Source organism: Pelodiscus sinensis, chromosome 11 (assembly GCF_049634645.1).
Source record: "Pelodiscus sinensis isolate JC-2024 chromosome 11, ASM4963464v1, whole genome shotgun sequence".
Lineage (NCBI taxonomy): Eukaryota > Metazoa > Chordata > Testudines > Trionychidae > Pelodiscus > Pelodiscus sinensis.
The window spans coordinates 13,650,360-13,663,873 of NC_134721.1; the positions used below are offsets into that span (position 1 = coordinate 13,650,360).

General features: G+C 38.2%; 1 protein-coding gene across 3 annotated transcripts in view; it reads left to right on the forward strand.

Moving 5' to 3' along the window:
- CNTN6 (contactin-6) overlaps nucleotides 1–13,514 on the forward strand; it is a 158,923-nt gene that overhangs the window by 68,606 nt on the left and 76,803 nt on the right. For 2 of the 3 annotated variants that reach the window (XM_075938669.1, XM_006122484.4), the window contains 2 exons: nucleotides 825–954; nucleotides 2,623–2,773. In XM_075938669.1, coding sequence (XP_075794784.1) covers nucleotides 825–954; nucleotides 2,623–2,773 — 281 coding nt within the window. The remainder of the gene's footprint in view (nucleotides 1–824; nucleotides 955–2,622; nucleotides 2,774–13,514) is intronic. The other variant, XM_075938670.1, reaches the window with a different exon arrangement.

The window sequence follows — 13,514 nt, forward strand, 5'->3', positions numbered from 1 at the left end:
CCACTGGGGAGGAGTCTCCCTGTAAGTTTCTGTCTTCCAGGTGCTAAAAGAGTAAATCTCTTAGGGTCTCATTTTCTACCTCCTCTCATGGTGCAGCTCTCCCTGCTGCAGCTGCTTCTGTGTCTGCTTCCTGTTGAAGTGTAGCCCTGTAGCTCCCAATGCAACAATGCCTTTAAACAATGAGATTTCAGCATGTGTCCACAGTTAAACATATGTTTAAGTGCTTTGATGAACTGGGATTTTAAAATTAGAACAGGGTAAATAAATTATTTGGATTGCTGGTAATTAAAAAAAAAACCTGGAAAACCCCTCATTTCAGGGGAAGCTATAAACATTTGTTTTAAATGTTTGTTTGGAAACCCCAAAAATTGAACATTTTAGTTTGAGGGAATCAAATGTTTTGATTTCAAAAGTTTTATATATTTATTTATTAACAATAAATTGAAGAAAGTTTCTAAATGAAAGGTAATTTAAAATAGAAAAATTAAAATGTTTTGTAATTTGTTAATTGTTTAAGTGAATCAGTCCATTTTTTTACAGATTTGCAAAATATTCTGGTGTGCTAAATCTGAATTTTCAGCAAAAAGAAGTTTCATGTGAAACTATTTGTCCATCTACTATGATATCATGATAACCATCATTAATCTATATTCTAAGATATATATGTATTTTAGCTGGGCTACTTGGCTTCCTCATTTTTTATTTCATTTTTATAGTGTTTTAATAAGCATTCAAAGATAACAGAATATTAGCTTCTAACTCATGACCATCTGTTTTTATATTCACCTCTTCAAACAAATGTTTGCTTGTTTTTCCTTTGGTAGGAGAGAATTCAAATAGAAAATGGAACTCTTACCATAACTATGCTGAACATGACAGATTCTGGCCTCTATCAGTGTGTTGCAGAAAACAAATACAATACTATTTATGCCAATGCTGAGCTAAGAGTGATAGGTAAGTAAACAGACCATTAAAAAACAGATAGTAACTAGAGTGTAAAATTAATTTCAAAATTTTGAAAACATAGGAAATGAAGAGACTTGACTGAATATTGCAAAGTCAGCTTTTGTGGACTTCTATTTCAATTCCACAAGGCTGTTCAGTTCATATATGTTTGTATCCCTTACTATTCACAAACATTTGTCCAAACATGTTTTGTTTGCGTGAATGTTTGGGGAACGGGTGTTCTTTGTTGGTATTTTCAACATGCTGGGTGAACAGCATTTCTGTGTGTGAACAAGGGCACTTATTGGGTGTTATTCCTTTCTTGATATTATTTGATTTCTGCAATTTAAAAACATCAGTCATCATTTCAAGGGAGCAAAACCAATGTCATGTGACTTAAGCCAACAGCACAGTTAGTGCATATAATCTCAATATGAATTTCAGCAACACCCATGGGCTACAATTTGTTCACATATGATGAGTCCCACTTGGAATCATAGGGCTGGAAGAAACTTCAGGAGATCATCAAGTCCAGCCCCGTGCCTAAAGCAGGACCAGCCCCAACTAAATCATCCCAGCCAAGGACTTTGTCAAGCCAGGACTTAAAAACCTCTAGGGATGGAAATTCCACCCCTCCCTAGATAACTCATTCCAGTGCTTCACCACCCTCCTAAGAAAATAGTTTTTTACTAATATCCAACCTAGACCTCCCCCACTGCAACTTGGGACCATTGCTCCTCATTTTGCCATCTGTCACTACTGAGAACAACCTACCTCCATCCTCTTTGGAACTCCCCTTCAGGAGGTTGAAGACTGCTATCAAATCCCCACTCACTCCTTTCTTCTGCAAACTAAACAAGCCCAACATTCTCCAAAAACTTCCTGGATTGTCTGTGTACTGTTGTATTGGTCTCCCAACAGATGTTAACCTTTCCAAATACAACCTCCAGTCACACAAAGTCTGTACAGATCTTGTGATGCTCCTCTCTGCAAGATAAAATTTCACCCATGAATTGTTTGATAAAAATCTGTGAATAATGAATGGATTTCAGAAAACAGAATGAGATCCTGTGGAAAAAAATGGAATTGACAAATATATTAGCTATGAATAATCTACACTTTAGTAGTGAATAAAATGGACAATATTCAGGCTTAATTCTGCTCTAGCTTTTACTACGTCTGCATTGCAGCTGAGCATATGATTTGTAGCTCATGTGGACATGCCCATTTTAGCTTTAATCCAACTAATTTTCTAAAAATAAATTGAAGATGGAGGAGTGTGGTCCTTATCATGGGCTATGCCAGTCTGCTTGAATCCATCTAGGTATATTCTCCCTATACAGCCTATTAGAACTCTGCTAAATCACTTCCTTCCTAATCTAACACAAACCTTCTGTCCAGTTCTCAGAGACTTTCCTAAATAAAGGCTACTAGGGATAACATAGAAAGCTGGGTTGTTCTAATCCTTTTTGTTTACAGATGGACAAAATTCACACGACAATATAAATACAAGGCCACTAAATGGATTTAAATTCGTAGAGTGCAACTAGAAATCTTTAATCCAAATCTGCAAAGGCAAAGAAGGCAATTGGACTTAATTTCAGAAAATTAATTTACTTTGTCAACTATGTCATGAAGTTTTTTCATTTTTTTCTTTTCTTTTTTTTTTTTTTAAAGCTTCAGCCCCGGATTTTTCCAAAAATCCTGTGAAACAAATGTCAGTAGCTCAAGTTGGGGGCGAAGTTACCATTGAATGTAAACCAAACGCTTCTCCCAGGGCAGTAGTTAACTGGAAAAAGGGCACCAATGATCTGCGACAAAATAAAAGGTACTTCGGTCAACTGATTGCTGGGATTTGTTTTTTTTATTTTGGTTTGGTTTGGTTTGGTTTGGTTCTGGTTTTTTTTAATTTGTTTGTTTGCTTGTTTTTAGTTTTCTGGTATTGGAAGAACATCAATTGACTGTTACTTTTGACAGCTCGTTGCTGGAGCACACTGATGCTGTAGGCCTATTCATTATGAGCTCTAGCCATACAATTGTAGATAGAAAGTTGATTGACAACAAAACTGGGTTAAAGACACTTGGAATGTATGCTTTGCTTTCTTGAACAGTTATATCACTGCAGTATTCTCTGTGCCATCTCTTCTTACCCTATGCAAAGCCTGATTGAATGCACTTCTAATAAAGAAGATCATTGGAGGTTTGAGTGGATGAAATCCTCCTCAGAACTCCAGATGAACTGCATGGTAGCTATAGAGACAGCACAGCAGCCCATGATTACATTACTCTCCATGGTCTATGCTTTTAATCCTTAAGCAAGGAGATTTTGCCTGTGGAACAGGAAAGTGGTAGAGTAATTTGCATGTGCTGGCTCTTCTGCAGCAGTCCTGCACCCCAGCCTCCTTTGTTCACCAAGAGCCAACCATGTTCAAGCCTGCCTGACACACTGAGTCATAGTGTGGATGGCTACTGAGTTGTTTATTTTTAGTAAATCAAATTGAGCAGACTTAGCATGAGACTGACAACTTGCTCTGGAAATCATGCCTCCAGCTGCAGTGTAGACATACGCTAAGACTTTAAGGAGAAATCTACCTAAGATTTTCAATGATCCATACAAGGAAAAATCTCTTTCTCCTCCCCTCCCCCCACTTCAGAGTTAACAAATTAAATCTACTATCTATACTTATAGTACATACTCATAGGCATTCCACACACAAATGTGCAATTACTCCAAATTCAATATTGCAGTTGGGGATAGTGGTGTTAAGTGTAGGAAAAGACGGCCAGATTTTCTATTGGTTTGTATTTTGTTTCCACCGTTAGTGAGTGAGTGTAAAATGCTAACATAGAAAAGAGAGCATTTTGCATCTGTTATCCACAGGTGTAAATCATTACTCAAGAGAAAGTCAGTAAAGAACCTGGCCCAGAGACTGTAATATAAGGTGCTTTTACAGAACAGAGATTCCTAATAATTTTTTCTCTGAGACAATAGCAGAAGAGCTATCTTTAAATTATGGGGAAAACTTTCAGCTATTACTTATCATGAATATTGTTTTAATTGTATATTATACAATGTTTACAATATTTACTGTTATATTATACAAAATGTTGAAATAAAACCTCATTAAAATGCTACAGCTATAGGATGCATTTCACAGACACTGACTGGGCTTTCTTATATACAGCAGTAAAGAGATAAATGCGGTCTAAACTTTTCTATGTCAAGACCTGCATTGGCAGTGTGGGTCCAGTGTGATTTGCATGTGCATGTGCTATGCATGCACACAGCCATAATATTAACTTGGATATAAATGTTCCTTGATAATATTAAATTATTACTAGTAATTATAACTATCTTGTATTTATGGACCTCCATTCTGAGGGGCTCCAGGCACCCTTCAAAAATAAACCACAGAAGTATAATTTCAATGACAATGGGAATGGTTGTATGTTTGAATTCACCTATATAATAACACCCTCAACTTCCTCCTATGCAGTTACAGTGTATCGTTTGGACATAAAGTAACATAATAATCAACGTTCAATCTTTTGCAAATTGCTCTTTCCCTTGATTGTTAAATCATAAAGTAGTTAGTGCCACAATTTTAAAGACAAACTCTTCCAGAAGTTCCATAGAATGTGAAATAGCATACAGAAAATGAAGGGACTTGAATAGGTGTTTTCTCCTCACCTAGCAAAATCATATGCATCTTTACTTATAAAGGGGGGGGGAGAGGACATCCGCTCTAGCTTTTTTGTGTATATTTGAATTCTAGCAGAACACATAAATCTGAACTATTTTAAATAAAGGTTACCTGAGTTCTCCATCTATTTTATTGTGCAGCATTTATAATCTCCATGGATTCCTTTGCTAACCTTTTTGAATTGCTGGCTGGCATATTATCTGGGAAGAAATATCTTTCACAGTTCTGACAAGAATGTGATGATGGACAAGTTGCTAAATAAGTTAAACCACATAGCTCCTTTAGGATGATCTAGACAAATTAAATCCTTTGTTAAGGAGATGGGGTTACCAAATCTGTGGAGAATATTTTGCCCTAAAGCAGAAAAGATTTTCACCTCCCTCCCCATCCTTGCTCATGATTTGATCTATTTCTGAAGGCTATGCATAGATTTATCATCTGCAGCAATTCCTTTTTTAATATCACATGGTCTGAACATGTTGCCTTTTATGTATTGTATCTCCTACATGTAAAAACGAAGAGGTTATTAAGCAGTGCTGGCTAATCAACTGAGATCTACCTTCATGTTTTATCTATAAAAGTATAGCTGTTTACTCAAATTGTGAAAAATGAAGAAATGGTAGGGAGAGGGAATAGTGATTTGCATCTCAGATAAAGCAAGATAAGCAAGACTTATCTGAAATCTAGACTTTCATCCTGCATAACAAGTCATTAGTAGCTGTGCCATTGACCTCAATGATGCAGAATCAGGCCCTAATGAAAATCTTGCTATATGTTAAAAGTTATTTTCAGCTGAAACAAGTTGGTAGATGGGAATCTTATTTCAGTTTGATCATTTGTCAAAGTATCTGTTTTCTGTATAAAATGTGTAAACACACACGTTGTGTGTGTGTGTATACACACAAATACACATGTATGTGTTTACATATATATATTGCTAAATCTTCACTTATAGATACAGGAAGCCTGCTGAGGGAAAACACAGACATTAGTTAATAAAGCAAAAGGAAGGAATAGATTACAGTCAGTAATCTAATTACTCATAATTAGCAATAACAATATTCATAATATTATAACTCCAGATATTTTTGTAGTTTTATTTCTTTAGGAAACAGTGAAAAAAATCTTGAAAAAAGAAGAATTAAATTCTGTCTTTTAATAATCTAGCTAAACAAAACTTAAACAACTGAACAGATGTTGTAATTGCAGACTCGTATCACTGCCTAATAAAGATTATTCAGTCATTGCTAAAGTCTTAGAGCTGACCTTTGGAGTCTTAAACTCAGAGCTGTGCCCATTCCCAACATGGTGACCCAGAAAGTTTCATTAAGGATTTCAATCTGCTTATACCAAGGTATTGCCTTTGAACTATGCCACCAGCCTTCAAAGCAAATGGGTTCATCCATGATCTGGATGCATAGATGCTCTAATCAAAACCAGAGCAAATTGTGTCAGACAAAGTGGTGTTCTGATGGTCAGACATAAGAGCAGTGGCAGAGAAGCAGACCCCAGGGTTCCTGACACCTAGATTAGTAAGCCAGGAAATAGATCAAACTACCTTATGCATCAACTGCTTGAAGTGAGGGGACTTTCTGTATGACTACATCTACACTGCACGCTTATTTCAAAATAGCTCATCTACACAGCTGGGAAGCCTCAAAATTAGTCCGAGGCAGTTTTCCCTAATGTAGATGTGCTGTCTTAGTTTAGAACCCCAGTAGGCACTGCAGAGGAATAACTTAGAATAGCCCCTCACCAGAGCCATTTTGAAATAGCAGCCGTGGAGTGTCTGCACATACCTTATTTTGAAATAACTATTTTGGAATAGGCACTATTCTTCATAGAATGAGGTTTACAGATTTCAGAATAAGCTGTCCATTATTTCAAAATTATTTTGAAATAATGGAATGACTGTGTAAACACGTGCATTGGTATTTTGAAATAACACTAGTTATCTTGAAATAACTATGCAGTGTAGATGCACCCCTATGCAAGCTTCTGTACTGGCATTATAGTTTTACATGGGAACAACCTTTCTCACTATCAGAGGGGTAGCCGTGTTAGTCTGAATCTGCAAAAGCGGCGAGGAGTCCTGTGGCACCTTGTAGACTAACTGAAGTGTTGGAGCATAAGCTTTCGTGGGCAAAGACCCACTTCGTCAGACGCATGTCTGCATCTGATGAAGTGGGTCTTTGCCCATGAAATCTTATGCTCCAACACTTCAGCTAGTCTATAAAGGTATGTCTGCACTATCACCCTAGTTCGAATTAGGGTGGTAATGTAGGCAACCGGAGTTGCAAATGAAGCCCGGGATTTGAATTTCCCGGGCTTCATTCACATAAAGCCGGGTGCCGCCATTTTTAAATGTCTCCTAGTGCGGACTCAGTGCCACGCGGCTACACGCGGCATGGACTAGGTAGTTCGGACTAGGCTTCCTAATCCGAACTACCATTACTCCTCGTTTCACGTGAAGGAGTAATGGTAGTTCGGACTAGGAAGCCTAGTCCGAAATACCTAGTCCGTGCCGCGTGTAGCCGCGCGGCACGGAGTCTGCACTAGTGGACATTTAAAAATGGCGGCACCGGCTTTATGCAAATGAAGCCCGTGAAATTCAAATCCCGGGCTTCATTGCAACTCCGGTTGCCTACATTACCACCCTAGTTCATAGAATCATAGAATCATAGAATAATAGGACTGGAAGGGACCTCAAGAGGTCATCGAGTCCAGCCCCCCGCCCTCAAGGCAGGACCAAGCTCCACCTACACCATCCCTGACAGATGTCTATCTAACTTGTTCTTAAATATCTCCAGAGAGGGAGATTCCACCACCTCCCTTGGCAATTTATTCCAATATTTGACCACCCTGACAGTTAGGAATTTTTTCCTAATGTCCAATCTAAACCTCTCCTGCTGCACTTTAAGCCCATTACTCCTTGTCCTGTCCTCAGAAACCAAGAGGAACAAATTTTCTCCTTCCTCCTTGTGACACCCTTTTAGATATTTGAAAACCGCTATCATGTCCCCCCTTAATCTTCTTTTTTCCAAACTAAACAAGCCCAGTTCATGAAGCCTGGCTTCATAGGTCATGTTCTCTAGACCTTTAATCATTCTTGTCGCTCTTCTCTGTACCCTTTCCAATTTCTCCACATCTTTCTTGAAATGTGGCGCCCAGAACTGGACACAGTACTCCAGCTGAGGCCTAACTAGTGCAGAGTAGAGCGGCAGAATGACTTCACGAGTTTTGCTTACAACACACCTGTTGATACAACCTAGAATCATATTTGCTTTTTTTGCAACAGCATCACACTGTTGACTCATATTCAACTTGTGGTTCACTATGACCCCTAGATCCCTTTCTGCCATGCTCCTTCCTAGACAGTCGCTTCCCATCTTGTATGTATGGAACTGATTGTTCCTTCCTAAGTGGAGCACTTTGCATTTCTCTTTATTAAACCTCATCCTGTTTACCTCTGACCATTTCTCTAACTTGCTAAGGTCATTTTGAATTATGTCCCTATCCTCCAAAGAAGTCGCAACCCCACCCAGTTTGGTATCATCTGCAAACTTAATAAGCGTACTCTCTATCCCAACTAGGGATAGAACTAGGGTGGTAGTGTAGACATACCCTAAGGTACCACAGGACTCCTCGTTGCTTTCTCACTATGTTTTGGCACTTTTGACTTCAGCTTTCTCTAACAAAATGTTCAATGAACACATGTGAACCTACAAAATAGTTGGGCTTTATGTTTTTTCAGTTTGGGAGCCTGGTTTCAGTTTGTTTTCACTTATAGTTCTTGATCCTCCTTTAGTAGGAGATTTTCTTAACTTTGATGATTCCCTTTCACCCAGTATCTTATCAGCATGTGTATGCTTGTAAAGAAGAAAGTTCATTTCCCCTTCTAGTTTGAAAGTGAGCACTAGCATTAACAGTCAGAACAGGTTTAGATATCTTAGGCAGCATCACTGTAAATCAACATGAATACAGATTATGCTTATCTCTTTGTGACATTCTAATTTGACTTAGGGAACCAATGGAACTGAATCCACATCTGCTAAATTTGATTAATCACTTCAGTTTCATTCTTAGCTAACAAGTGAAGTGACAGAAATCGAATGCATAGATTTGCCTGCCTGTTTCCAGTGCTCATGTATTGCTTGTTCTGGAATCATCTACTGTACTGAGATATGAAAATGCATGCAAAATCTCAGATTGCTCGATAGAATCACTTTGATTTTTCTATTGGCAGAAAACACTAAACATTGAACATACTCTGCAACCCTGACAACAAACATAATCATTACATCTCTTTCAGGAGAATGCTGGCAACAGTAATGAGTATTTGTGTTTTAAAATTATATTTCCCTCTCTGTGCATGGTGGCTTCTCTCTCTACATGGCTGGATGGCCAATAACGTTTTGTGACAAAAACATGTAAGAAAAAGGGATTTATAAGCCTTGAGAATCTATTATCTATCTGTTAATGACTCTTCTATTTGCAGTAAATTATAAACAATTCTACAAATAGTTGTGCACATGCTTAACATTGCACTTCTGAATAGCGTCATTGAACTCAGTGGGTCTGTTCGCAAAAACTGAGCATATGCAGAAGTGTTTGCAGAAACAGGGCCATTTGTCTAACAGCAGAGAATGGGGGAACCTAAAGACACTGACATCAAAATCCAAAGACCAAGACAGAGACCAATTGTTCCAAGTTTATTTTAACCATATTTATTTGTCTCTAGGTTCAATCAATTTTTTCTCTCTATCAATCTCTCTTTCCATTATGATAAGTGAGAGGATTACAAAGTGGAAGGAGCAATAGATCTGCATGGAGTGGTGGGGTTCAGGGAGTCTGAAAAACTCCAGTCAAGATTAAGGTTAAAGGTATAACAGGGTTAAAAAAAACTAGGTAAGTTCATGGAGTATAGGTCTATCAATGGCTGTTAGCTAGATCATAAGGGATGCAACCCAATGCTCTGAGCCTAAATCTACACTGAGCTGTTTCATGCAAGAAATATGAAAATGAGGCAAAGTGTGGAATATCAGTGCACCTCATTTGCATAATTAATGAGGCCGCTTTTTGCGCAAGAGGCTTTTGCACAAAAAGGAGCCATCTACACAGCTCATTTTTGCGCAAAAACTCTTCTTGCACAAGAGCCATGTAGATGGCTCCTTTTTTGAACAAAAGTCTCTTGCGCAAAAAGTGGCCACTCATTAATTATGCAAATGAGGCATGGCGATATTCCTTGCTTCACCTCATTTGCATATTTCTTGCGCAAAACAGTGTAGTGTAGACATAGCCTGAGTGTCTCTAGCCTCTGACGGCTAGAACCTGGGAATGAATGACAAGGGATGTATTATTCAATGACTGTCTGTTCTACTCATTTCTTACGAAACATCTGGCATTTGCCACTGTTGAAAGAAAAGATACTGGGCTAGATGGACCATTGGACTTACCAAATATTGCCTTTCTTATTTTCACTAGTGGCTAAAAGCTGACAAGAGATAAAAGAGATTCATATGCCCCAAGGCCATTGTGATCCTCTAGTCTGACTTCCTCTATTACAGAGGCCTTAGAAATTCCCCAAATAATTGATGAGTATGGCTTTTTATTAAAAAAAATCCAATTTTGTATTAAAAATTGCCAGTGATGGAGAATTCACCCTGAACCTGGTAAATAGCTTCCGATGGTTAATTTCCCTGTCAAAAAAAAAAAAATTCAGGATGATTTTTTTCGCTCCAAATTCTAGCCAATGGATTTTGTTATACTTTCTCTGCTGGAATGAAGAGCTCATTATGAAATATTTCTTCCCCATGTAGAGCCTTATAGACTGTAATCAAGTCACCCCTTACCCTTCTCTTTTAATCATTGAGTCTATCACTATAATGCATGGTTTCTAATCCTTCAATCATTCTTGCTCGTCTCTAAAACTTCTCCATTTTTTCCAATGCCTATCTTGAATTGTGGACATTAGAGCTGCACAGTGTTCTGGCATGGTAGCACCAGTGCTAAATTAAGAGGTAGAAAAAACATTCTACTCTTATTTGAATTGTTCCCCATTTATGCATTCAATTATCACATTAGCTAGCCCTTTTGATGGCAGTTTCACATTGGACGCTCATGTTCTGCTGATTACATCCCCCAAATCTTTTTAGTACCCATACAATGAATATAAATATACTCTTTGTTCCTAGATCTACACATTTATATTTAGCTACATTAAAAGGCGTATTGTTTGCTTGCACCCATTTTACCAAGCAATCATGTTCACTCAAACGTTATTTACCATTCTTCTAATTTTTCTGTCATCTGCAAACGTCATCAGTAATAATTTTTTGTTGTCTTCTAGATCATTGATACAAATATCAATAAGTATAGGGCCAAGAACTAATCCCCGAAGGACTCCAATACAAACAAACTCCATTTACAATTTTCTATGTACAATTACATTTTGAGATCTATGAGTCAGCAAGCTTTTAGTCCCTTTAATGCATGCTTTGTTGATTTTATAATGCTCTAGTTCTTTAATCAACATTCTGTGTGGTATACGTTGAAACACTTTAAAGAAATCTAAGTATATTACATCAAAATTATTACCTGGAGGAAAGGTATCAAGTTATATTGAGGGATCTATTTTCCAAATTAATGTGCCTCCCCTTTAATTCTTTATTAATTGAATCATATACTACCTACTCCACTATCTTGCCTGGGATCAATGTCACACTGAATGGCCAATAATTCTCCCAGTCATCCTCTTTACTCTTTTTAAATATTGTCATAGCATTGCCCTTCTTTCACTTTCCTGGAACTTCTCCTGTGCTCCAAGATATATTGAAAATCACCATAAATGGTTTAGCAAGTTCCTCAGTCAGCTCTTTTAAAACTCTTGGCATTCAAGTTATCTGGCTCTGCTGATTTTAAAATGATTAACTTTAGTAGCAGTTATTTAATATCCTATTGAGATACTATAGAAAGAAAGGAGTGTTTTTGTATGACATGACTACATCATTCTACCCAAATACAGTACACAAATATTTACTGATAATAGAAGAATGAGCAGGGATAGGAAAAGGAAGAAGATTATCTTGTTGATTTTATCACTTTTGTTTCATTGTCCCCCTTTCTTCCTTTGCTGTTTTCTTTACAGCTGAAGCCATTCCACTGAAATATAATGAGAATGCTGAATTGAATGCATGTAGCATCTTGACCCAAAAAATGTTAGCAGGCAGCTAACATAAAAATAACAGTGCAATAGAAAGCAGTAGGCAAAGAGCCTTTTCTTCTACTTCCCCCTCCTTAGAGAGCTTCGTAACGGAACAAGCCAATAAACCTAATTTCATCATCTGCCACCGACTTCTTAATGTAACACATTTAGTACAGTAGCTCCTGTGAGCATCAGGTAGGCAAATGAACCATATGTTCTCATGCTTAAGGAAGAATGACAACCTGCATAATAATCAACATATTACAATTTACCTTCTGTATGTTGTCGTTGTAAAAAAAATGTTCATATTGAGCTCCTGGGAACCTTGTTAAGGTGAGCTATACCAAAGGGGATGTGGTACATTCTGAAAATGTCCCAAACAATCTGCCACTTGTACCATTTTATATGGAGCTGTAATAAGCTCAAATCCTGTGAGGGTCATTGATGAGTCCTCTGTCACTCTTTCTGAGTGTCATACTCAGCCCTTGATTCATCCAGGGAAATATCACTGATATTGAGGGCATGAGCCAAAACCAAACAAAATCAGTGGTACTCTTTCCATTGACCTCAGTAGGTTTTCCATTCACCTCAGTAGATGCAGCCCATAAGTCCTATAATGGAAAAGGAGAGTTTTAAGGAGGGTAATGAATTAGTGTTGTGAATGTTTTGGGGGAGCTCCCTTCAAGCATCAGGGCAGAGGGAGAAAGCATGTTTGAAAATTTAACAAGTGCTCCATGGAGGGTGGCATCATGGGAAGATTGGAGGGGGAAGTCGACGTAAGATAGTAAGAGATGACAGGTTAGGGTAGGCAGGCCATAAAGGGCTTTGGAAGTGAAAAAATCAGCTTATGCTTTTATGTAACAGAGAAGGGGGAGCCAGTGGAGGATTCTAAGAGAGGGCTGAAAGCAATGGGCTCGGTAGGAAAACAATCTTTGCAGAGGCTTTGTGAATGGGTATGAATGGGGGAAAATTTTATTTGTTCAGATCAGAGAAAAGGATGCTGAATTTATGCCTCCTGCAAGGAGGTTTACAGGATCTGTCAAAAAAGGCTTTCTTTCTTGACAGATCTCCCCCCCCCCCCAGACTGCCACTTTTTGCAGACAAAGTGCTGAGTCGGCAAAAATGGTGGGCATTTTTATGCTAATTAGGCGTGGGATATTTAAATCCCCACTTCATTTACAATATCAACCTGCCTAATCTGCATCCCTCTACTGACAGAGTGATGCAGTCTAGACATACCCTTAGGGAGAAAGAATCTGTGCCCCTTGACTGGGAGAAACATCCTTCTCATATCTGCATAGCTACCATACCTTCAATTACCACCTGGAATCTCTCCTTTGCCGTGATGCCTCCAAAAAACTTGACAATAGTTAGGCTCCTAGATTGTATGACCGCTGCCTACCACAGATATAGCCTCTTTGTTTCCTTGTAGTCAGAAATCTTTCCGTACCCATCTGTTTTTTCTTGCCTTACCCATAAATTACAAGCTCTGTTGGGCAAGGACTGGGTGTTTGTTCTGTGTTTGTTCAGTGTCTAACACAATGGGGTCCTGGCTCATGACTGGGCTCTTAGGTGACATGATAATAATGATAGTAATAATCATAATAATAATAAAAGCTGTCAGAGGGCAAGGAAGAAGGGGAGGGAAGCTGAGGAGGGAG